Here is a 22770-nt window from a genome sequence, read left to right on the forward strand (position 1 = left end):
AAATATTTTTAAAGCCTTTTTAATAAAATGATTTAATTTATAGATTAATTTAATAATTATACTAAGTATAATATATAGTTTCATTTTTCTATGATGTCGTTGGTCCCGTTCACATGAATAATATAAATGAATGATGTAGACAGATATTGCACCATGAGTTCACAGTATTGGCGAACCTAATTACGACGACGAGAACGATAGGATAGTCAAATGACTTGGCACTCATAGTCTAAATATAATATAAGTAAATTAATTACATTATATGTTCCATAGAGGTACAACATATAAAGTACTCTGTGAGTACCAAGTGGGTTCAACTAAAGTTATAACGCCGCCTTTAAGTGTGTCTCCATCAAACTAGTACACAGCAGTGCTTAATAATAATGGTGACCTCCGAAGTGGAACCGCGATACTTTTGGTTATTTTAAAGAAAGATCATAGACCAAAAACTTAACATTAGGTAACTAAACAAGCTCGTATGCACTAATATGCACTAAGGCGGCTAGTAAGGAGGCCTGGAACGGCATGATCACCTTCTGCGACGTGGTCATGTCTGCGAAGGAAGACGCCGAACGAGCAAGGGAGCGCGCTGAACCCGCTCGGAGGAGGAGGTAGGTAAGGGCCCCCGGCGCGGTGTCCCTGTAGTTCCGGGACTAGAATAGGGCTACGGTATCTCGTGCCTGTCGTAAGAGGCGACTAAAAGGGGGCTTCCGGGGTTGCGGGCGGCAAGAGTGGGAGCTCGAACCGCCCGGCCAGCGGCCCCGGGAAGGACGACGGTATGTGTGTGGTCGCATACCGTCGTATACGCCAGATGGTGTGGCGAGCGTCAAGCTCACCTGGGCGGAGCCCGACGGGACAACGCGCTAAGAGGACTCCGGTTGCGTTCCTTTGGAGATCCCGGAGCCCTCAACGCAGCGCAGAGGACGGCCACCGGGGGGGGGTTTTAGTGCGGTAAAAATCCCACATAACTCGGCGTCGCTCCCACGTTGTCGGGTACCTTTTGAAGGTTTCCCCCTCGACAAAAAAAAAAAAAAAGGCGCCTCGACAAAAAAAAAAAAAGTAAGAGGAAAGCGGTTGACGACAGAAAAATAGTATTGAAGTAAAAAAACTACCCAGCACAATGTTTGGTCTGAAAAAAATTGAAAAGCATTGTGTTAGGGACGATTGGACTCGGGATTAGGGTTGACGTGTAGTATATCAATTTAACGATTACAAATCACAAAATTGATTCATGAAATGAAAATAATTTTGCATTGTGGACCGAGTATAATAAAATAATAAATATCCATCCTAAAAATGCTACCATAGCTGAATCATTTTTATTGGTAAGTGGAACTTGAAGTCAAAGTTTTAACACAGTAGGCTGGCAACATTTTCCAACAGTTTTTTTTATATATAATATAAAATGTCATTGTCACTGTCATAGTTCAATATTACACGACACGACAATACAAACATTTATTTAATTTGAGTTCCTTTAAAAGTGATCAATAAATATTTAATATACGCAAAATAAAGGAAAGCGACTGTGTTATTACTCGCTTTAGTATGAAATCGAAATTACTTTAACATTCCGTTATTTAAATTTAACAAACAAAGCGTAAGTCCATGTTAGATACCATGTCTGATCCAAATGATATAAAAGAAACATTAGACAAAAACCTAGAGGACTATGAAATTCAAGAGGTGCTGAAAAACGGAACTGATCTTCGAGAGTATGCGTTGCAAATTGATAAAGGTATTACGGAAGCGGAGAAAGCGTCAGTAGCTGATTATTTAAGGGAAAGTGAAAATATAGCCTCACTACACAATCAGATTGAGGAATGTGATGGCATACTGGAGCGAATGGAAAATATGCTCCTGACTTTTCAGGTACTTGGACATTATTAAAATATAAGGTATTCCTAGCCTAACACTTAATTGAGGCTTGAAGTTGAAGACTTGAAGTCTGTACTGTGATTTACGTTATTAAAATGTAGTCCTATGTTTTATAACATGAAATCATAAAACCTGAAGCCCATTTGTCTGTCCATTTGTGTGTTCATATCTCTATAATGACTTGTGATTCACATAGCTCACACATGCTTTTTGGTATGAAAGTATGTTATCTAGCCATTACCAAGGCAAGATATTACAAACATCAAATGTACTGTTTCATAAATAATTTACTAGTAAGGTGACAATAACAATTATTTGATCCTAAATTTGATTTCAATATGTGAATTCCAGAATGATTTGGGCAGTATTAGCAATGAAATCATAAGCTTGCAGAAGCGATCTGTAAATATGTCTATTCAGTTAACAAACAGACAGGCACTTAAGGGGCCCCTGTCATCATTTATTGAAGATATGGCTGTCTCGGAAACTCTTATATTGTAAGTATCCACCTAATAGTAAATTTTAAATAACAAATATAAGATATTTATATTGATTTCGCTGGTTCCTGGTACCAACTAAGCCATATTATGTTTTAAACCTTTTTTTTCAGTGGTATTAATAATGTTCCTGTAACTGAAAAAGAATTCATGATACAATTGGCTATATTAAACCAAAAACTTAATTTTGTAAAAGAACAAGATTTCAAGGAAACCAAAGCTTGCCATGATGTCAAAGATGTTTTAGAACGGTTGAAAATAAAGTCCATATCCAAAATACGGACTTATATCTTAGAACAAATATACAAGTTCCGTAAGCCAATGGCAAATTACCAAATACCACAGAATGCTATGCTGAAATATAAGTTTTTCTTTGAGTTCATTTTGGCTAATGAGAGAAATGTTGCCCAAGAAATCTGTAATGAATATATTGATACTCTAAGTAAGGTCTATTATTCTTACTTCAAGTCATATGCCTCAAGATTAGACAAATTAAAATATGAAGAAGTACCAACTAAGGATGACCTTATGGGAATTGAAGATGGTTCCAAAGGAGGGTTCTTTCAGAAAACAAATCTGAAAAATAAAAGCACAATATTTACTATTGGAAACAGAGGTGATGTTTTAGCACAGCAACTAGAAGCTCCAATCATAGTTCCTCATGTTCAACAGAAAACAAAGGTATGTTAAATAATTGTTCTGATAAAAATAAAAAAAAGGATTAAAAACAACCACTGCTCTAGCGGACTAAGGGGAGAGGGGACGGAAAAGGCGGGCCCTCGATCCTGCGGGGGGCTCCCAAACACAGTTGCTAAAAAAGGTCATCAGAACCAAACAATCTGTGAAATATGTATAAATCAGCGAAAAAGGGCACCCGAATCTTATTTGTCGAGGAATAAGTCTACGACACATTTGTAGTTTTGTAAAATCATATCAACTTTTTAATTTCATGTGAAAAAATACATAACATTCTTCATATCCGACTATTGAATAATATAATCAGTTGTTTATATTATAATACAGACAATTAACGATATTATTAACTTTATACCTTTTGTATCTTAAAAATGATAGGAGAATAATAAACAGAAATGTTTAAAAAATATGGTAAACATTTTTGTTAATTGTCATAGTTAATTTCAGTGTTTTTTTTTGTAATTTTCAGTATCCATATGAAGCCTTATTCAGAAGTCTTCAGTATGCTTTGGTGGATAACAGTTGCAAAGAATACTTATTTACGACAGAGTTCTTCCATGTCAAAGCTGGTCATGCTCAAGAGTTGTTTGATAGGATACTTGGCAAAACTTTATCATTACTTGTGGTATGAAAAAAATTCTGTCTATCGTGTAATTCTTACTGAAGACAATAAGAAAATAAACAAAAAATTTTTTACTTACAGAAAAATGTTGAGAACTATGTCTTGGAATGTTATGACTGTCTGGCTCTATTTTTATGTATTCAATTAATAAATAGATACAGGTGGATGTGTCATAAGAGAGCAGTGGCTGCATTAGACAGGTATAATATTCTATTTTTATTTAAAGGCTTACGTATATCCTCACACACCAGCACACATTAACAAAACACATGCACACATAAGTGTGTGTCATCGTTGTTTATGCATGAACATGCACACACCATTCTAAATAATCTGAAATGGAGTATTAGTTACATGAGCTTTGCATTTGTTAGAGGATGCAATTTAATTTTTGGGACATATGTGGGGGGTCAATAGAAGTGTAAATACAAGTTTGTGGGGTCGCCACCCTTGTCCCCCCGCTATCATCTTGAAAAAGGGGAAAATTTTTAATTTAGGGCAAAAAGTTATATAAACATATTTGTAGGCAAAACAATTTGCTACAAATTATGACTTTACAATTTTTTTGTAAGACATAGTTTCCGAGATATCGCGAAAAGTGTTTTCACCCATTAAATTGTAACATTTCAATGCACTATATACCTAACATATATTTATAAAAAAAATAATTGTGTTATTTATTTTATTTTTATTTATTTATTTACTCACAAGCACAATATCATTACAGGTCCTTCCCAAAGCGATAGTGTGGTTCCTTAATTTTTAACAATTTTTTTTAAAAAGTTATATAGTGTATCTTAATTTAATATTGCATTTTTCAGCTATTGGGATTCACTACTAGGAACATTGTGGCCACGGTTGGAATATGTATTAAAGTTAAATATACAAAGCGTAAGGGATTGTGACCCTGCTAAGCTATCTAATAAGGAACTAGGACCTCATTATGTAAGTTTATAAAAAGCATTTTAATTTAATTAGGTAGTTTTATATTTAAATGCAGTTTTATTTATGTACTGTTAATAAATATTTTTTTAATTCACAGATAACGCGACGATATGCCGAATTTTCGGCAGCAATGCTTAGTTTAAGTGAACAGTTTCCATCTGAAGAACTTAGCAACTTACTCTTAATTCTACAAGATGAAGTACATTGCTTTTTGTTAAAAATGGCAGCAGAATTTCCACAGAGAATACAACAATTAATATTCTTGATAAATAATTACGATATGGTGTTAAATATACTAATGGAAAGAACGAGGGATAACACCAAGGAAGCGGAGAGTTTTCGGGAACAATTGCAAGCTAGAAGTTCGGAATATGTGGAGGAAATACTAAGCCCACATTTCGGAGGGTTGATGCAGTTTGTGAAGGAAGGCGAACAGTTATTAGAAACTGAGAAAAAAAGTGATCTCGTCAATTTGGAAAGGAAATCTCTTTCTTTAGTCGCTTCATTCACAGCTGGCTGGAAACAAAGTCTCGAAGAAATACATAGAGAAGTCCTTATATCATTCCCTAATCTCGTCACAGGATCTGGCTTATTGCAAATGGCGCTAACCAATTTCGTGCAATATTATCATAAGTTTGTTAAATTATTAACACCTAACGCCCGAACCCAACTTGTTAACATTCACGTGATTATGGTGGAAATCAAAAAATATAAAACAAGCTATTAATTTTATATCTATCTGTTAGAACACATTTATACAGCACATTATATGTCACTAATGGTTAACGATATATTAAAAAGAATATAGATATAATTCCAGGTTTTTTTTTTAATAAATTGTCTTGACTTGTTTGCTGCAGCCTTCATTAAGTCCCACAGTCAGGCACGATTCTCCCATGTATTCGGGAGACCTGGATACTGCCAAGCTTCTCTAATTGTATAAGTGAATGTATAAGTATAGTGTATATATGTATGTAGTGTGTATGTATGTAGTTCCGATATTGCCGTTATATCAAGCCCCTTTTGAGTGTGTAATTTTAGGTAATGTTAGATTGGATTTTAGATAGTTATAAGAAGAAACATCCATAAGGTTAAGTCTATTAAAGACTTCATATTTAATGTTACATAAACATTTAGAGAGTAGCGATACAATGACTGGAACAACACTCCGACGGGACAGTCGTATTTCTGGATTTATAGTGCGAATCAATTATTAGACTACTATTTTTTTTTTTATATTACAGCTTACCTTACAATTACATCCTATAAAGTTTAAATAATAATAACAGTCTGACAAGTTCGCACCAATTTTTAACAATAGACTAGGTTAAAACATATATTTCTGGCAATACTAATCAGTAGCGACAAAGTGCATCGTTATGGCGACAAAGTAAAGTTTTTGTATTTGTATATTTTATTATATGTAAGTGCTCATTTTTTCGATAAAGTCATACATAATTAAAATAGTTATATCAGTTTCGATCGATTTGTTTTGATATCGCCCCCATAAACTTAATTTGGTGAATAAAAATCCCCTAAATCCCATTTTAATTATCAACTACTTTCTTTTTAATATTTTATGTAAACTTGTCGGACTATCTAATATTATACAAATGACCATATTATATGTATTTTACATAAATATGCACCGCTAAACATACACTACAGCCAATGGACATATATTTACATTTGAATAATATACAAGGACCTAAAAGTAGAATTCATTTACAATTATCTTGTTAATCAACATACAACCTGCACATGAATTAACACTTAATACGAGCCTACAGTGTCTAGACATCCAAACCCTGGTTCCGAACACATTTATTGGTGAAATAAAAGAAATTTGACGCCACCGCAGAATTGAAACTTGCTACTGTAGAACTGATCAATCATAACAATGTATTGTATGCATTCATTATCAATAATACTCAATAGTTTATATAGGTTGCAAAAAGTACGATAGAGTTGCAAGAAATATGCGAAACTGCAATGCTTCATGGTGCATTGTTATAAAAACTACGAAATATGCCGCTAACATTTATGTTACATAATAATATTCCTTATGTAAAATAACATAAGGAATATTATTTTTGGGTACTCAATTGTTTATTAATTTGCACTTATGCTAGTAGACACAATAATATATACAATTATAGTTAAATGTGAGGAGATGAAATTGAGCACATCTTAGGACCATCTTAGGATTAAAAATTATTAAAACACTATTTTAATCAAATATATCTGTATATAACAAGATCACGTCTTGTGGCGTGACTGTGGAAAAGTATTTTATTTGAGACTGACATATTATAACTGTCTCGGTCCCAAGTTGTTGTGATTTAGCATTTTTATGTAAGCATTTAAGTCAAATGCTACTATAATACTGACTTACGGCTAAAGTTTGGTTAGTTTCAGCATCGGCGATTCGTGTTTTGTCTTTTTGGCGTCACTTGCCACCTGTCGCCTATAACGACCGTAACATTCGTTCTATCCCAGGGCCTGCACTGTTTATCAATGTGACTATGTTACATAAAATTCTTTGTGTTACATGTCTTGGTCACAAAAACCATTAATATATATAAGATAATAACTGGTTAACGTATAATTCTAAAACTAAAAGTAAAACGTTCTTATTTTACACGAATCACAGTATCACTGGAAATAACTCCCAAATAAATTTACAAGCCTTAAATTTTAAAACCTTATCAATTTTGCACATATAACACATTTACACTTATTCACAAAAACCCGTTACACATTATAAATAAAATTGCCTCTACTTAGTTTATTTAACATAATCAATATGCATTTGCATTATAGAAAACTTTAAATTTACGGTACAATATACAAAGAAACTGAACTAACAGTATTTTTTTGCAGGAAAGCAGTACACAGGCGTAACGTAACATGTATCTACATGATAAATGTTCCATAACGCCTGTGACTTCGTAAGTAGTATCAAGTACATACACTAGGTTTTGTTATTAGATTCTTCCATAGCGACAGCGGTTTCTCCATAATATAATCGTTCAAGATTTCTTCAAAATCTTTTGACACATCCTTCGGATTCCATTGAAGCAATGCTTGGACGACTCTGTCTGGATCATGTTTATGCATAAACATTAGACTTGAGTAAATAGCTTCTTTCATATCTTGTGAGACTGAAAAATATATACATTTGTTAGTAATAAAGTAAAATTTATGCATATGGTTTTAAACTATATTTAACAAATTTCGGACACAGATCATAGATATAGTAGTAGACGTATAGTAAAATATTTAGAATAAAGTTTTTCCGGTATACTGACAATGCATTTCGTAGACATGACCTGCTAAGTCTAGCTAACCCATACTTTGACACTATTCATACCCCATAATTGAAGCAATAAGAATACTAGGTGCATAGATAGTGTTGGTATTGAAGCAGATTATATTAGTAATATTTCTAGGACTTTAGATTAGTGTTAGACTTAACTATGAATTGTTTTTGACAGACTTCAAAAAAGGAGGAAGATACTAAATTCGTCCGTATATATGTTTTTAACATTTTTAAATTACTTTTAACCACAACAACTAATTAAGATGTAATAAAAATGAAACTTACGAGGTTGCTGTAGCATTTGCAATAACTGGTTTATAACAATCTCACAATGAACTTTTCTGTCAGCCGGGAAAGGTTTGAGCAGCGGTCCCAACATTAAGACACAGAAAAGTTTGATTCTCTCCGGCACATCTTGTTTTTCTATGATTGGTAACAACATGTTCGTTATTATGTTCCTTTGGCACCACTTGGCGCCATGGCGTTTGCAAAGAATAATAAGTGCCAATCTTAACATTTTTTTATCATTGTGCGTACCTATAAATAAATAATATAATTATAGATAGAGAAAAAGAGTTAATTTCATTACAATATGATAACAATAAATCGAAAATAAAATAAAGCCCGCAAAGATACGGATTCTGTGAGCATTCTAAGTTAAGCATGCAAGTAGTACAATCAAATTAATTAACTATTAAGCTGTTAGTAATACTATAAACAGATCAATTTATTCTATACCTCTTAAATCCATTATCGCTTTTCTAAAGATCTCTAGTATCATAGTTTCGTTCCATTCAGAAAATCTATATGAATATTTTCGATACAGAATAGTTCTGATGTCACGTGCTCTATTAAATTTATCTTCACACTTGTAGAAATGCAACAGATACACCAAGCACGTAACTAACGATGTTTTCGCTGTAAAATTAAATACACATAATATTATCATTTGTTAAAGTGAGTGTGAATAAAAGAAACATAAAAACAAAGACACTAAGAATAATTATTGGACGGCATCAACATATATTAATGCAAGTACTCGGAATAGAAACAATACACAAATTCTTGACCACATAGGGATCATACTAAAAAACCGTGGCTGACCAATATGATGATCACTCTTCGAACATTACATAAAAACTTAACAAGTGAATAATTACCCATTTGTTCATACGCGTTGGGCAATACTCCTGGACATACATCCAGACATTGTCTGATAAGTGGAACTGCTTTATACTGCAGGCAATACATGGCATCTAACATAAAGCACCTCAAACGGCTCTTGTTCCTGAAATATCTACACATAACTGCATAGAAATGTGACATGCTTTCTATGACGTCGAAATGCGGAGAACGATTCAGTTGGAACAAAGCATGTTCAATATTATTCCAAAGTCGGTGAATGAAACGGCCGGAAGGTAGTGATGCATTCAATTGTTCAATAACATAAAGCAAAATAACTTCTGATTTTGTCATGGGTGGTGCCAGACCATTTTTTACTTTAGTGAACAATTCGCATTTTCTTCCTGTATCTTTCAAATACATCATAAGACCGGATAATATAGATTTTGTTCCTAAATTTCGGATGCCATTAATAAGATCATCCATTTTTTTCTTTTGTACATCTTTTTGAGATTTAATTATATCTGCAATGGAATCCTCAATCTTCTGGCAAATCGAGTGTGTGATATTTTCTGAAACATTATAATTGTATATTTAAATATATACCTATATACCTATGTACGATGTATGTTTGTAATATATTATAATATATGTTTAAAATTATTAATAGAAATATATTTACCAGGTATTTTCTTAGCTGCACGTTTAACTGTTATCACTCCATATTTCTCCATGGCGGAACATAATATATTTTCTCTTAAGTTTTGACTAGAATTTGTGGGTTTGTTACATGCTTTGTTACTTGCTTTCTCTCCTGTATTAGGCTGTTCGGTAAACATATCTAAATCTTTGTAGTTGATAGCATTATTTTTACAATTAGTAATCACGTCTTTTTCCAACGGAATTACTTCCACTACAGGTTGTTTCAAGCCTATAATGCCTAATCTGAGTTTGTGTTCCAATAACTTAGCATCAGTTTCCTTAATATTAGGTTCGTTCCTATGTAGCACCTTTACACTGCCATCACCACTGCTTTGGTTTTCACGCATAGATTGAATCGAGGATTCATCCCCTGTCTTCTTAGAATTCTGTTCTTCTACAAGTCTACTTATATTAGAATTATCCACAGCCTCATTCAAAGATGAAATATTTTGTGCTGTACTTGATGCATTTAAAACTTTATTTATTTCGATCGCAGGCTTCTCTTTCACAGTAACAGCTGTCTCCAAACTTTGGCCAGATTTACCAGGTTCAATAAGATTATTTTGAGTTACAGTTGTGCTATTATTCGTTCCTATTTCAGAATCTCTAACATCAACAGAACCACCCAGCGCATCTTCTACCACCATCTCTGTTTGCGTCATATTCTTTAATTTTTCTACAGATTCATCAAATTTACAATTTGCATCTTCATTATCATGTAAAGATTTATTTATTTTCTCAGTTCCAATATTCGGTAATTTCGGCTGATTATCGGTACTTTGAGAAATATCTGAACTGCGTACGACTCGTTTCCTTCCTTGCAACCTATCCACTTCAATATCAGCAACACGCTTACGCCCTTTACGAATAGGTGAAGTTTCTTTCTCACTTGATGTTTTTTCTAAAACTACTTTTTCTGTAGTATTCGTTACTATAGGCCCTTCTTTCTCAATTTGCCTTCTAGCGCAACTTGTTGTAGATAAGTTGGTGTCAAACAACTCACTTATTGGTATAAGGTCAATTTTATTCCACTGACTTTCCAATGTTGCATCAATTTTACTTGTAGTGCAACTACTTTTAGATAAGTTGGTGGCAAACAAGTCACGTCTTTCCACTGTTGCATCAATTTTACTTGTAGTGCAACTACTTTTAGATAAGTTGGTGGCAAACAAGTCACGTCTTTCCACTGTTGCATCAATTTTACTTGTAGTGCAACTACTTTTAGATGAGTTGGTGGCAAACAACTCACGTCTTGGTGAAAGGACAACGTTATTCGACTGACTTTCCAATATTGCATCAATTTTACTTGTAGTGGAACTACTTGTAGATATATTGCTGGGGAACAACTCACGTCTTGGTGAATTGTAAATTTCATTCAAATTACTCTCTAATTGTGCACTGGTTTTCCCTTGGCTTATACGGTTAGCGGTCGGTTTAACTTTATTCTTGTCTTGAAGTTTTTGAGTTGACCTTAGCTCTGCCATAACTTTAACTGCCTTTTGATATGCGATTTTATGATCCAATGACCGCGAGTTAACGTCTTTTGATATTATTTTACAAGATTTTGGCGCATGTTTAGCTGGAGGAGAAATGCTTTTTATCTTACTAGTCGGTATTAACTGATGTCTAAGCTTCTCTAGTTTCGATATTTTTCTTGGTTTCGGGGCATTTATTTTTTTTACTATTGGTACCTCATAGCAGTCCATATCAATGTGATCCTCAGTGATATCAATTATTTCCAATTCATTTGTGTTAGCCTTATTTATGATATTGTCATCAACATCATTTAACTCAATATTTCTTGTCATTTTCTGTGGCTTTAAATTTCTACCATCTTTTTCGATTTCTCGTTTTGAAGATACAACAATGTCAACTGTCTTTCTACTTGTGTGAATTTTAGTATTTTTTCTTATATTTGCAGAGTGGCATCTATCAGTGACATTTGTTTCAACTACTTCATTACTTTCACGGTTACTTCTTACTTTTTCTTTCTGAGAGATTCTCTGTTCCTTACTAGTTCCCGGTTCAGATATTTCTACTACATCATCATCAATAACAATCATCGGCACAGTGTTTAGCGAAACGTCACCAAAATCATCTTGAGAAACATTGGTACTACATTTATTTCGTAATTCAGCCACGTTTCTAGTTAATAGGCCACGAAAATCTTCCATATAATTTACGAGCTGATTAAATTTCAATGCTGACCATTCATAATCGCCTAATAAGTTTTCAATTGTTTTACTTTGGGGCTCTTGTATTTTTATAGGTGTTTTTGGTATCGGTGACATGGAATTTGGAAGTAATTTCATTACATTTAAAATATTCTGAACCTCTGCATCATTAGTATTGCTATATCGTAGATTATTACTATTATGATTTTCTAGACATATTTTTTCCTGTGATATTAATTCCTGTGTCTTATGGGTAGATGTTTCCCTTGATTTTGAGTGTTCCAATTCCTGTGATATTTGTACTTCATTTTTTTCTCTTGATTCTTGGTTAGACTCTTCACAAACTGCCTGAGTTATTGCATCATCAATGTTTTGGATAGGGCTTGTCCCTTTATCAATTAATTGATGCTCTGGAACTGGACTTGTACAAGAATCAACAAGCTCCAATTGGGTGCATGTAGATTTTTCACATACATTTCGTGTTGCTGTTTCATTTCTATTTGTTAACTGTGGGTTAAATTCATCAATTTTATCTTTATTACTGAACAATGATTTCCTAACATTCGTTCCTTTTTTAATATGTGCATCTTTGTTTATGTCTCCATTATGAATATCAGTATTTGTCTTTTTGTCAACTAATACATTTCTTGTTGCTGCTTCCTTTATATTTGTTATCTCTGGGTTAAAATCATCAATTTTATCTTTATTACTGAACAATGATTTCCTAACATTCGTTCCTTTTTTATTATGTTCATCTTGGTTTATGTCTCCATTATGAATATCAGTATTTGTCTCTTTGTCAACATATACATTTCTTGTTTCTGCTTCCTTTATATTTGTTATCTCTGGGTTAAAATCATCAATTTCATCTTTATTACTGAACAATGATTTCCTAACATTCGTTCCTTTTTTATTATGTTCATCTTGGTTTATGTCTCCATTATGAATATCAGTATTTGTCTCTTTCTCAACATATACATTTCTTGTTGCTGCTTCCTTTATATCTATTATCTCTGGGCTAAAATCATCAATTTTATCTTTATTACTGAACAATGATTTCCTTACATTCGTTTCTTTTATATAATGTGCATCTTGGTTTATGTCTCTATTATAAATATCAGTATTTGTCTCTTTGTCAACAAATACATTTCGTGTTGCTGCTTCATTTCCATTTGTTAACTCTGGGTCAAAATCATCAATTTTATCTTTATTACTGAACAAAGATTTCCTTACATTCGTTCCTTTTACATTATGTGCATCTTGGTTTATGTCTCTATTATGAATATCAGTATTTGTCTCTTTGTCAACAAATTTACGCAGATCAGGTGTTTTAGGATCGGTATTTATACCAACATCAACAAGAGAATTTTGTTTTCCAAGACCTTCCTTTGGTGATGGTATATCAAATATGGACCTTTTGTTCGGTTCATTTATTTCTAGTTGATCCAAGGACCGTTTTTCAATATTTTCAGGGTCTATACCACTATTTATTGGACTTGTCCCAGTATCAACATATTTACGATTATCTGGCGATGTTGGAATTGGGCTTGTACAAGCATCTACAAGTGAATCATCGATTGTAACATTTTCGCCACATATAGGTACATCGTCAATAATGTAATCAGGACCGTCGAAACATTCATTTGCTTGATGTCCATATAAATCTTCAAACAATGAACCTGGATAGTCTGATCTATTAGGGCTTGTACCAACTGATACTGACTGACTAAATATTATAGGACTGGTAGCGCCATCCACTTTCTGTACTTCAATATTTTTACATGGTGTTTTCAGAAGAGTTTCTGGAATGAAGTAATCTGGACTAAACAGACATTTTTCGGAATTTGCTCGTGAAGATCCACGCCCAGTGTCTACGCTTGCTGGCCCATTACTAGAATCCGAATCAATATCGATGAAAGTGTGATCAGAATTTGATACTGAATTCTTAGCAGCATACTTATTAATCTGTAAAAATAAATAAAAAACTTATAAAACTTAAAAAATAATAAGATCATCTTAATGAGGTATATAGGTCTTTAAGCCTAAGACATCCTGAATCACAATTTCACAATCTTAAATTACTCACTATCAAAATATAATATTGTAAGCATACATAAAAATGTAATTACCTCTCGTACTGAATGTTTTTCAATATCACTTTCATCAGACATACACGTAATTGACATATCTGTTTTTTGTTTTCCATATTTCTTTAGCCCTTTCTCTGGTCGTTTAGCTTTTTTGTCTGTAAAATATAAATAACGGGAATTTTAGTAAAGTTCAATTATTAATATGAAAGATATGTAATGAATATAAATAACAAATAATTAAGATCGTAAAACCCATCAAAGTATAACTACCACACCTATGACAGCCTAATAAAAGTAGTGTTTAACAGTACAGTGTTACATTTTTGGGTTGTGGTCAGAGACATCCCCTTATATGTGGTGTTTCAAACTTGGTACTTGGCCATGGACAACCTCAGGTGGGACTGTAACACCCTTTATCTCAATCTATCCGAGTTTTAGCCTACCGAAGATCGAAATTACAAATTTCTAGTAGACGGACATTGCCAAATATCAATGTTTAGTAAGCAAAATATTGAAAAGATGATAGAGATAAAAAGAATATCCATATTGTCTGTATACATGGCAGTATGTTCTTGTGCTCCTTATATAATTAAAAGATATATATCCACAAAATATAAAGATGCTGTAAGTAAATACAATGGTAGTAAAAATCTTCCCTCATAATTTACCATACAAAATTGCTAATATTATACATACTTTTACGTCGTAACGCTTCTTTTAATGTGGTTATATCATTTTGCAACGTCTCCTTTTCCTTTTGAAGTAATGCGACTTTTTTATCATTATTCTTTTCCATGTGCTTTTCTAAAAGTAAAGCTTCCTTTTCTGTCTCCAGTTGTTTTACAAGCGACTGAAATAAATTATAATTATTAAATAACTAATTAAAGAGTGTTCAGTTGTCATGGTCATGTAATGTAAAAAGGAATATGTATTAACAATGACTAATTGACAACAGTTCTTAAAGTAATTTTATTTCTAAGATGAAAACAAATCTAAGAACAATGTACATTTTAATAATTGGCCAAGTGTGAATCAAACTCGCACACGGAGGGTTCTGTACCACCCTATTTTAATTTGTTTTTCATTTTTTATGTCTGTTATCATAGCAGCCATAGAACGATTATTCTTTGAGACCTATTTTACAGTAGGAACTTTAAAAGATATAAATGTTTAAAAGTTTGCATATTATATTGGGAATTACCTTTAACTGGTTTGTATGTGATATCAGTGCGAGATATTTATTTTCCGCACCCTCTGCTCTGTTCTGAAGAGCTTCTTGATTTGCAACCAATATCTTCTTTTCCTGAAACGAAAAGAATTGTTTCATTTATTAAGAAATAAATCAAATTGCCAAGTGCTGTGTATTTACATGATTTCTAAAATTATATTAAACAACAAAATATTTTTATTTATTTTTATTTATAATATAAGAGTAGCAGATGAGCATGCAGTCCACCTGATGGTAAGTGGCTACTGCCGCCCATGGACATCTGTAATCAACCTCAGATAGGATTAGATATTCCTACCTGAGGTCGGCCACAGATGCGCCGCTACCCCTGACGACTAAGCTGGAACGCCTCGGAAAAGTCTGTCTCCCTTACCACAAACTTCAAACCGGAACAAAGCAGCGCCTAACACTGCTGTTATTAGATAAAATACACTGCTTTGCATAAATAGCCACACAGAACAATAATTTCGAAGTAAGATAAGCTGGGGTAATATCAGAGCCAGGTTTAAAAACTTTAAAAATACAAACATAGGCTAAATTAGCCGTATTATTTAAAATTCCTTACATGACATAGAATGAATATTATGTATGTGTATAATGTTGGCGATTTTTTCGAAAGATAGCCAAATTAATATACAAATTGTACAACAAAATATTTGTACAGTTTTATCTAAGATCAGATATGGCCTCGGCTAACCTTCTAGAATCAACTCGTACTAAATTTATTATAATAATAATAAATAAAAATCCCAACTTACATTCTCCAGTGCATCACATTTATCCATAGCCTCTTTATAATTAATACAGGCATGTTTGAGATCCTCTTTAGTGGCCGTGTGAGCTTTCACTGCCTGAACATAGGCTTCAGACTTAGTATGATAGTTCTGGATTAGCATACTGAAAATAAATACAAGTTCATATTGAAAAATTATCAATGGGAGCAGTATTTCAACATTTCTATCATTGGTTCTTGCGATATTTTAGATATATTATGTATGATTGAATATTTCCTTGTACATAAAATAGCAGACAGTATCATCAAATTGACATTACATCTGAATTGGATGCCTCATTCCAATAAAAGATTATATTTAAATATTTACATTATTAACGCACTACTGCCCAATTACCGAGCATAGGTTACTCATTCCTCATAATAGAAAAACCTTTTTACACTCATCCTAACAATTCCACACACACAAGCACACACATTAAGTCTTTAATCTAAGATATTTAAATCATCAAAATCTTCTCTTTACGATTAAATATAAGGTAAATCAGTATAATGATTGTTGACATGGATTTGTAAATACTCACTCGCTACTTATGATCTTTGATTTCAGCCAGAGAGTAGTGTTCTTTGCCCTTTCTTCTGGCTCTGGCTCTGGCACTGGCACTGGCACTGGCACTGGCATTGGCACTGGCACTGGAACCTAAAAAAGAAAATAAATTGACAAGTCTGTGAAATAGAATTCTATAATTATCAATATTTACTTATTATAACTGCATAACATTATTTTTTTCATTCTAGTTAATATATAAAAGCTTGTTTGTAAAAACTTTTTTAAATATTTAATTACTTTTCAATTTTTCTGTACTTATTGTATATTGAATAAACTCATATAATTACAGCATTTAAATGGTCTCATTTTGACTTCAATTAATCACACGAGCCCTCAAGAATGAACTCAATGGGATTACGGTGTTTTGATACAGAGATCCTATGGCCACTCTCCAGCTCCATCGTCACATCAGCTCAGCGTCATAATATTATCATACAATCTACACATTCATGCTAAAGTTCAACTTAATAGGATATGGGGTAATGGGTCCGATTTAATTTGCAAGATTTTATCCGAACATACCGACGTACATTGCCAGTTTCATGAAAATTGGTTAAGAAAAATATGAATAGGTAAGCAATATTATTTGTGAAAAACTATTCTGCATCAGTTTGGGTGTCTCATTTAGAGTCATTTGGTTGTAGTTTCAGATGTTTTTTATTTTCAACATCCAATTTGAACTGCAGGCGAAATTCTAAACCGACATGAGCCATATTTACCGTACGGTCTGTGGATTGTCAATAAATAAACGGTCCAGTGCTTTTAAGAAAGAAATGAATAAATAAATTTGTAATAAAGTATGTTCCTATAATATACCTAAGAAAATAAAAACCTTACATACAATGTACAATCGGTACATATAAATTATTTATTGCACAATTATTAAAATTTACTGAGAATGTAATGTTTAGAATATTTTTTTTTTTATAAGCCTGAAATACCAAATGAGTTTGCTATCCACCCAATGATGCATCCTTGGACATTTGTAACCCATTCCATATAGAACAGTGGTTCTTCCCTGAAGGTATTTGCAGATGCGTTACTACTTCTAAATACTAAGATCCTTCTAAATACCTCAGCCACATTCACATCTGGTCAGCCAACATCCACAACCTTCCAACGAAACGAAATTGCTGCACGCCAGAGAACTGTGTGGCGGTAGTATTTTCCACATCAAGACTTATTGGTTCTAACGCGTTACTAATTTATCCATATATTTATATAATTGCTCTTTTTTTTCAAAAATTGTCCCAAAATATTTTGGCGGCCTTTCATCTTACTAATTGGATATTTATGAAAATTACACGAATTGCTACCTTTCTTCATTACTTTTGATTCAGTTTATGGATAAAATTAACTATGAAATAAAATATCAATAGATAATTAAAAGAAAAACATCAAACATTTTGGCACGATTTGGAGTAACCTATACTATACCTGAACATTTTCCTCGTTTTCTCCTAAAAGTTGATTGAGGTCAAAGTTTGAAACCAATTCATCATAATATTCCATAGTTTGCACAAAAAAATACGATTATTCCAAAATATTTATCGTTTCACATGCTAAAGTATTTCACGAAAAAAAAATATTAAAACAATCACACCGGCATCCAAGCATTGCCATTTGCCATTCAGTGCTGTCAAAAATCATATGTCAGAAATCATGCAGATTATACAATCCACAGCCAAAACATGAAAATACACAACAGAGTAACATCCCGGGCATAATAGTGTATAGTCCGACAAACTTTACTGTGCTTAACCGCACGGCCACACACTCGTCGAGTGGCGAGGGAAGTTGGCAGAGACGACGTATGTATATAGTATATATTATGGTATATGTGGTCATTTAGTACCAAAGGTACTATAGTATCATCGATAATCCAGATGTCGTAATCATCCCCTAAATTCTTTTCATGATAATATTTCCAAAAAAATGTCACCTGAAGGTGACCGGTAGGAAAAAAATATCAGAAAAATATATGTAATGTACTCATAGTTACATCAAAGTTAGTCGGCGAAAACTAAATGTGCCCTTACTATACTTCTTTCTAAAGTACTTATTATATAATTGTAATGTTTTTGTAAGAAATATTATTTCTTCAAGAGTCTCAAAAGTGGCAGCCCTACCGATGCGAGTAGTGCAGCCACAGCCACAGTGGCCACAACGTAAATATTCGCGGCAACACAAGGAGCAGCACGAGGAGCAGTACGAGACGCAAGGTGTAGCCGCACCATAATGCAGGAGCGGTGGATCCGAGACTACATTCGGTCTCGGTCGCCCCGATCGTTTTACACTTTTTACAGTTCGCTGATATCAACGATGCCATACGTTTACGTTCATTATATTATAATATCGATGATCTTGGCGTTTTATGTAATTAAATCAATTTTTATTTCTAGTAGGCCGGCCGGACCTATGGTATATAGATTACTCTTTGGGCCTCTTAGGTCCGGATCTTTGGGGGGTAAAAGAAGATAAGATAACCTCAAATGGAGGATCTGTTGAAAAAATGACCAGCTGTAAGCAAACATAACAGTTCGAAAACAATGAAGGGCTTTACCGTTTTACATAATGTCGGGTGTACGAACAGAACCAAAAAGTATAGTAACCTAAAAAAGGAAATCCAAGCTGGCAAGTGGCAACACCAGGTTTATACTTTATTTATAAAATTATATTGATAAATTAAGTTGTTTGTGTGATTGGTTGTTATCACATCACACCTCATCGTACAGGATAATAGTGTAGTGCGGAGCTTAATTTATTCAAGGTTTGTAGTTTTTAAGGTCTTGTGTCAATATTTGTAGTAATACACCATAGTTAATATTAGCCTTTACCGCATGTAGGACCAGTGCTACACACTTCTACTCGCTGTTTGTCAGTGTTCATCTCCTTGGTCACTACTACTCACTACCAAGTTCAAGGTTAATTTTATATTCAGAACAGGTATTGAAGTACCGTTATTTATTCAAATAAGATTATAATTCGCTCGAGTTAGTTATTAGTTAATTAGTTCTTTGTACTTTAAGCATCTACAGATTCGTACTCTTTGATCTCTATCATTTTAAAAATAAGTTTTAAAGTCATCTAAGTAAGTATTTTCCTTATATTCATACTTATTTTCTGCGAATTTCAATCTGCGCACTGCAATTAATTTCCTGTACCTTTAAAATTCCCATACATTGTGACTTATTTCCTCAAAAGTTTTTTAATGTTAAGAAAATGTTTTTTAAGGTCTATTTTTTTATTTACAGATGGGGTATAAAATGAGTGATATTAAATGTAACAGTTTATATGATAGAGTAAATAAATTATTGGTATCATATGAATGGAGTGATTGCAGTTTCTCAGTGTCTGGGAAAAAATTTAAAGCACACAAATTAATATTGGGCATAAGCAGCCCTGTCTTTGAGGCTATGTTTTATGGCCCTCTCTCATCCAGTGATGATATATCTATAACGGATATAGAGCCTGAGATATTTCAGCTCCTACTCAATTATATTTATACAGACAAAGTTGAAATAACAAGTATAGATGAGGCATATGAGTTGCTGTATGTATCAAGAAAATATTTACTGGAAAATTTAACTGAGATATGCATTTCATACATTCAGTCAAATATGACTGTTGATAATATAGTCACAATCCTCAATTATCCTGATTATATGCAAGACAATAAATTACTCACCTCATCATTAAAATTATTTTGTATACATGCAAATTATGTACTCCAAGAAAATCTCAAGAACATCTCCATATCATGTATGCAAAAAATCCTTCAATGTGATAATATGAACATAATTGAAAAGAACCTCATTAAGTATGTGTTTGAATGGACCTCATACCAATGCGAGAAAAGCAGCAATAGTGAAGTAAAAAGAAATATATTGGTACAGAATGGGCTATTAAAATTGTTGAGGTTTGCTGCATTATCTTTAGATGATCTGAATGAAATAGTAGATGATAAAAATAACTTGCTGATGCCATCTGATGTGGACACTATCAGACACAATATATTAGACATAAATTCAACTAAAAACTTAAAAGACTATTTGGCAACAACTAATATGTCTCGACGTGCTATTAAGTTGCAATGGACACTTTGTCATCGCAGTCCCTTACGATCAATGTCTCCAGCTATAATTGACAAATTCAATTATTATATACAAGCAAGAATAAGAGTAAACAAACCAGTATTTATCAATACTCTCCGTGTGCCCTCAAGAATGGCCCCAGAAGTGAACTTTTACAGGAATGCCACAAATGTTTATTGTGAACAATTCACAGTTTCCGTGGCAGGCGAGCACGACAACAGTATTACCAAAACTATCAGTATTAAGAAAGATATAGAGTATGATTCACATTTTGATGTGGAGTTTCTACAACCTCTGTTTATTGAAAAGGATCAGTGGTACAAAATAAACTTTGTATGGCCAAGATCAGATGCAGATTATTCATATGCGATCCAGAGTAGAGAACAAACCTACAATAATGGTAAGATTGTATTTGAGTTTGAAGATATGCTTTCTACAGGTGACAGCAGTGGAAGTTTTCTGAAAGGCTTAACATTTTGTATGTAAAATTCTCTATCTGGATTTCAAACAGATTAACATTCACAATAGAAAACAGTTCAACTTATAACAATTCCAATTCATTATTAGTTACAAAATGAAATGTCTTCATTCTTATACACTTGTATCAGATAATTATGTTCAGTGGTAATTGATTTACCTGTTAATTAGTATTCTGTGAATCCTTCAGATAATTGTGGAAAATGCAAAATGTATGTATAGGGGAAAACAGATATAAATAGGTAATGTAATTGATAAGTATTTATTTATAGGATAAGCCTAAGTATTTGTAGTCTGTTTATCTGTATGCTTGTCTATAAAATGTGTAGGTAACTAAAATGAATAAGTACTATGACACATTGAGTACACTGACCGCACAACTTATGAACTACTTTACTTACATATCAGGCAGGACCAAGCCATATTGCAATTGGCTAATAAAATGAATAAGCATAATCATGTATAATTTACATATTGTTGTATTATTGTATGTATAGTTATATAAATATGTATTATACTATCTGTAAATCACTATACAGCAATAAATATTTCTCTCATATTAAATTTATAAATACAATGTAAAATGTAATGTAAATCTCATGTATCAAAATCTTTACTTAAAATGTTGAAAATTTTCATTAAAACATAGATGAGTAAATTGAATTAATTAATTTTTGGTGAGTTGAAGGGGGCATGGTTAATTATAGCAAAAATATTTTATTATATTAATTTACCCTGTAAATATGTATGTGTATCTTTTAAAGGTACTTCCATATTTACAGTAGGTACAAAAAAAATGATAAAACGAGAAAGTGCTTTAAAAATAAATAGTTTTAAGATATTTAATTTTTACTTAGATATTTATTATTTAATTCTTCGTTTACAATAAGAACACAATTCCTGTGTGAAATAGAAATACTTTTTTTACTATAATGTAGATACTGACTGAAGTAAGACTTCTCTTTTTCATGATAACTTAAAAAAGAATAATTTAGTTTATGGTGACAATTCCCTAATAACCGATTGGGATTAGTATTTTTTTATAAAGGTTTTATATAAAAAAAAATTTGATTTATGTACTTCACGTTAGTATATAATTATATTATTTAATACTTTTAATGTATCACCTGTGCATTATAAAAAATCTTCTAAATAACTACTTGCTGCTAATAGAGGAAAAAATATTAAAAGTAGATCCAATAGCCAGTATTTATCTTCTTCAATTAACATGCTAATATAAGTACGAAATTAAAAGGTACTTTAAATTTCATTACTTAGAACAAACACTTATGCATGGATAGCTTATAAACGCTACTCTACTAAACAGTCTAATCATATTCGCGAAAATATAGGTATCGATGTTTGTGTTTTCCATATAATACGATGCGTCACGTTTATTTTCCTCCTCCGTTCGACGCGTCGACCATAGCGACCTCCGGTGATACATTTATACTCCCACAACAACAATGTGATTGTAACTAACGTTACGTAATAATATTATATTTCCGTTTCACTAAGCAGCTGAATTCGTCCTCTGAGCTTGTGATTTACCAGTTTTTATCGTAACTACGCCCGCGCGG

The 22770-nt window shown here is 32.7% G+C and overlaps 3 protein-coding genes across 4 annotated transcripts; 2 read left to right on the top strand and 1 right to left on the bottom strand.

Moving 5' to 3' along the window:
* Positions 1-1426: 1426 nt before the first annotated feature.
* Vps52 (vacuolar protein sorting 52) lies at positions 1427-5452 on the top strand. The gene is made up of 7 exons (XM_073080622.1): positions 1427-1872; positions 2230-2375; positions 2489-3056; positions 3541-3696; positions 3775-3893; positions 4515-4638; positions 4736-5452. The coding sequence occupies exons 1-7, from the start codon at positions 1609-1611 to the stop codon at positions 5363-5365; spliced, it is 2007 nt and encodes a 668-aa protein (XP_072936723.1). The 5' UTR covers positions 1427-1608; the 3' UTR covers positions 5366-5452.
* A 2075-nt stretch (positions 5453-7527) lies between these two features.
* Positions 7528-18268, bottom strand: LOC140747964 (uncharacterized). Its single transcript, XM_073080633.1, has 11 exons — positions 18057-18268; positions 16594-16709; positions 16035-16173; positions 15250-15351; positions 14745-14898; positions 14088-14203; positions 9765-13923; positions 9121-9654; positions 8699-8878; positions 8246-8497; positions 7528-7802 (listed from the first exon to the last, which is right to left on the bottom strand). The coding sequence occupies exons 1-11, from the start codon at positions 18129-18131 to the stop codon at positions 7600-7602; spliced, it is 6030 nt and encodes a 2009-aa protein (XP_072936734.1). The 5' UTR covers positions 18132-18268; the 3' UTR covers positions 7528-7599.
* Positions 18269-19241: 973 nt separating this feature from the next.
* Positions 19242-21504, top strand: LOC140747965 (BTB/POZ domain-containing protein 6-A). 2 transcript variants are annotated; one of them, XM_073080634.1, is made up of 2 exons: positions 19242-19389; positions 19874-21504. In XM_073080634.1, the coding sequence occupies exon 2, from the start codon at positions 19874-19876 to the stop codon at positions 21197-21199; it is 1326 nt and encodes a 441-aa protein (XP_072936735.1). In that variant the 5' UTR covers positions 19242-19389; the 3' UTR covers positions 21200-21504. The 2 variants fall into 2 exon arrangements, with proteins under 2 accessions (XP_072936735.1, XP_072936736.1); XM_073080635.1 differs by lacking the exon at positions 19242-19389 and adding an exon at positions 19549-19710.
* Positions 21505-22770: the final 1266 nt, after the last annotated feature.

Source organism: Epargyreus clarus, unplaced genomic scaffold (assembly GCF_041222505.1).
Source record: "Epargyreus clarus isolate Ecla_fem2 unplaced genomic scaffold, WU_Ecla_fem_2.2 ptg000015l, whole genome shotgun sequence".
Classification (NCBI taxonomy): domain Eukaryota; kingdom Metazoa; phylum Arthropoda; class Insecta; order Lepidoptera; family Hesperiidae; genus Epargyreus; species Epargyreus clarus.

Coding starts and splice junctions, on each gene's coding strand:
- LOC140747964 (XM_073080633.1), bottom strand. CDS start 18,131: ATGGAATATTATGATGAATTGGTTTCAAACTTTGACCTCAATCAACTT. Junction 16,710..18,056: donor AAAACGAGGAAAATGTTCAG/GTATAGTATAGG, acceptor TTTCTTTTTTAG/GTTCCAGTGCCAGTGCCAAT. Junction 8,879..9,120: donor CAACGCGTATGAACAAATGG/GTAATTATTCAC, acceptor TTAATTTTACAG/CGAAAACATCGTTAGTTACG.
- Vps52 (XM_073080622.1), top strand. CDS start 1,609: ATGTTAGATACCATGTCTGATCCAAATGATATAAAAGAAACATTAGAC. Junction 3,057..3,540: donor ATGTTCAACAGAAAACAAAG/GTATGTTAAATA, acceptor TGTAATTTTCAG/TATCCATATGAAGCCTTATT. Junction 3,894..4,514: donor GCAGTGGCTGCATTAGACAG/GTATAATATTCT, acceptor TGCATTTTTCAG/CTATTGGGATTCACTACTAG.
- LOC140747965 (XM_073080634.1), top strand. CDS start 19,874: ATGGGGTATAAAATGAGTGATATTAAATGTAACAGTTTATATGATAGA.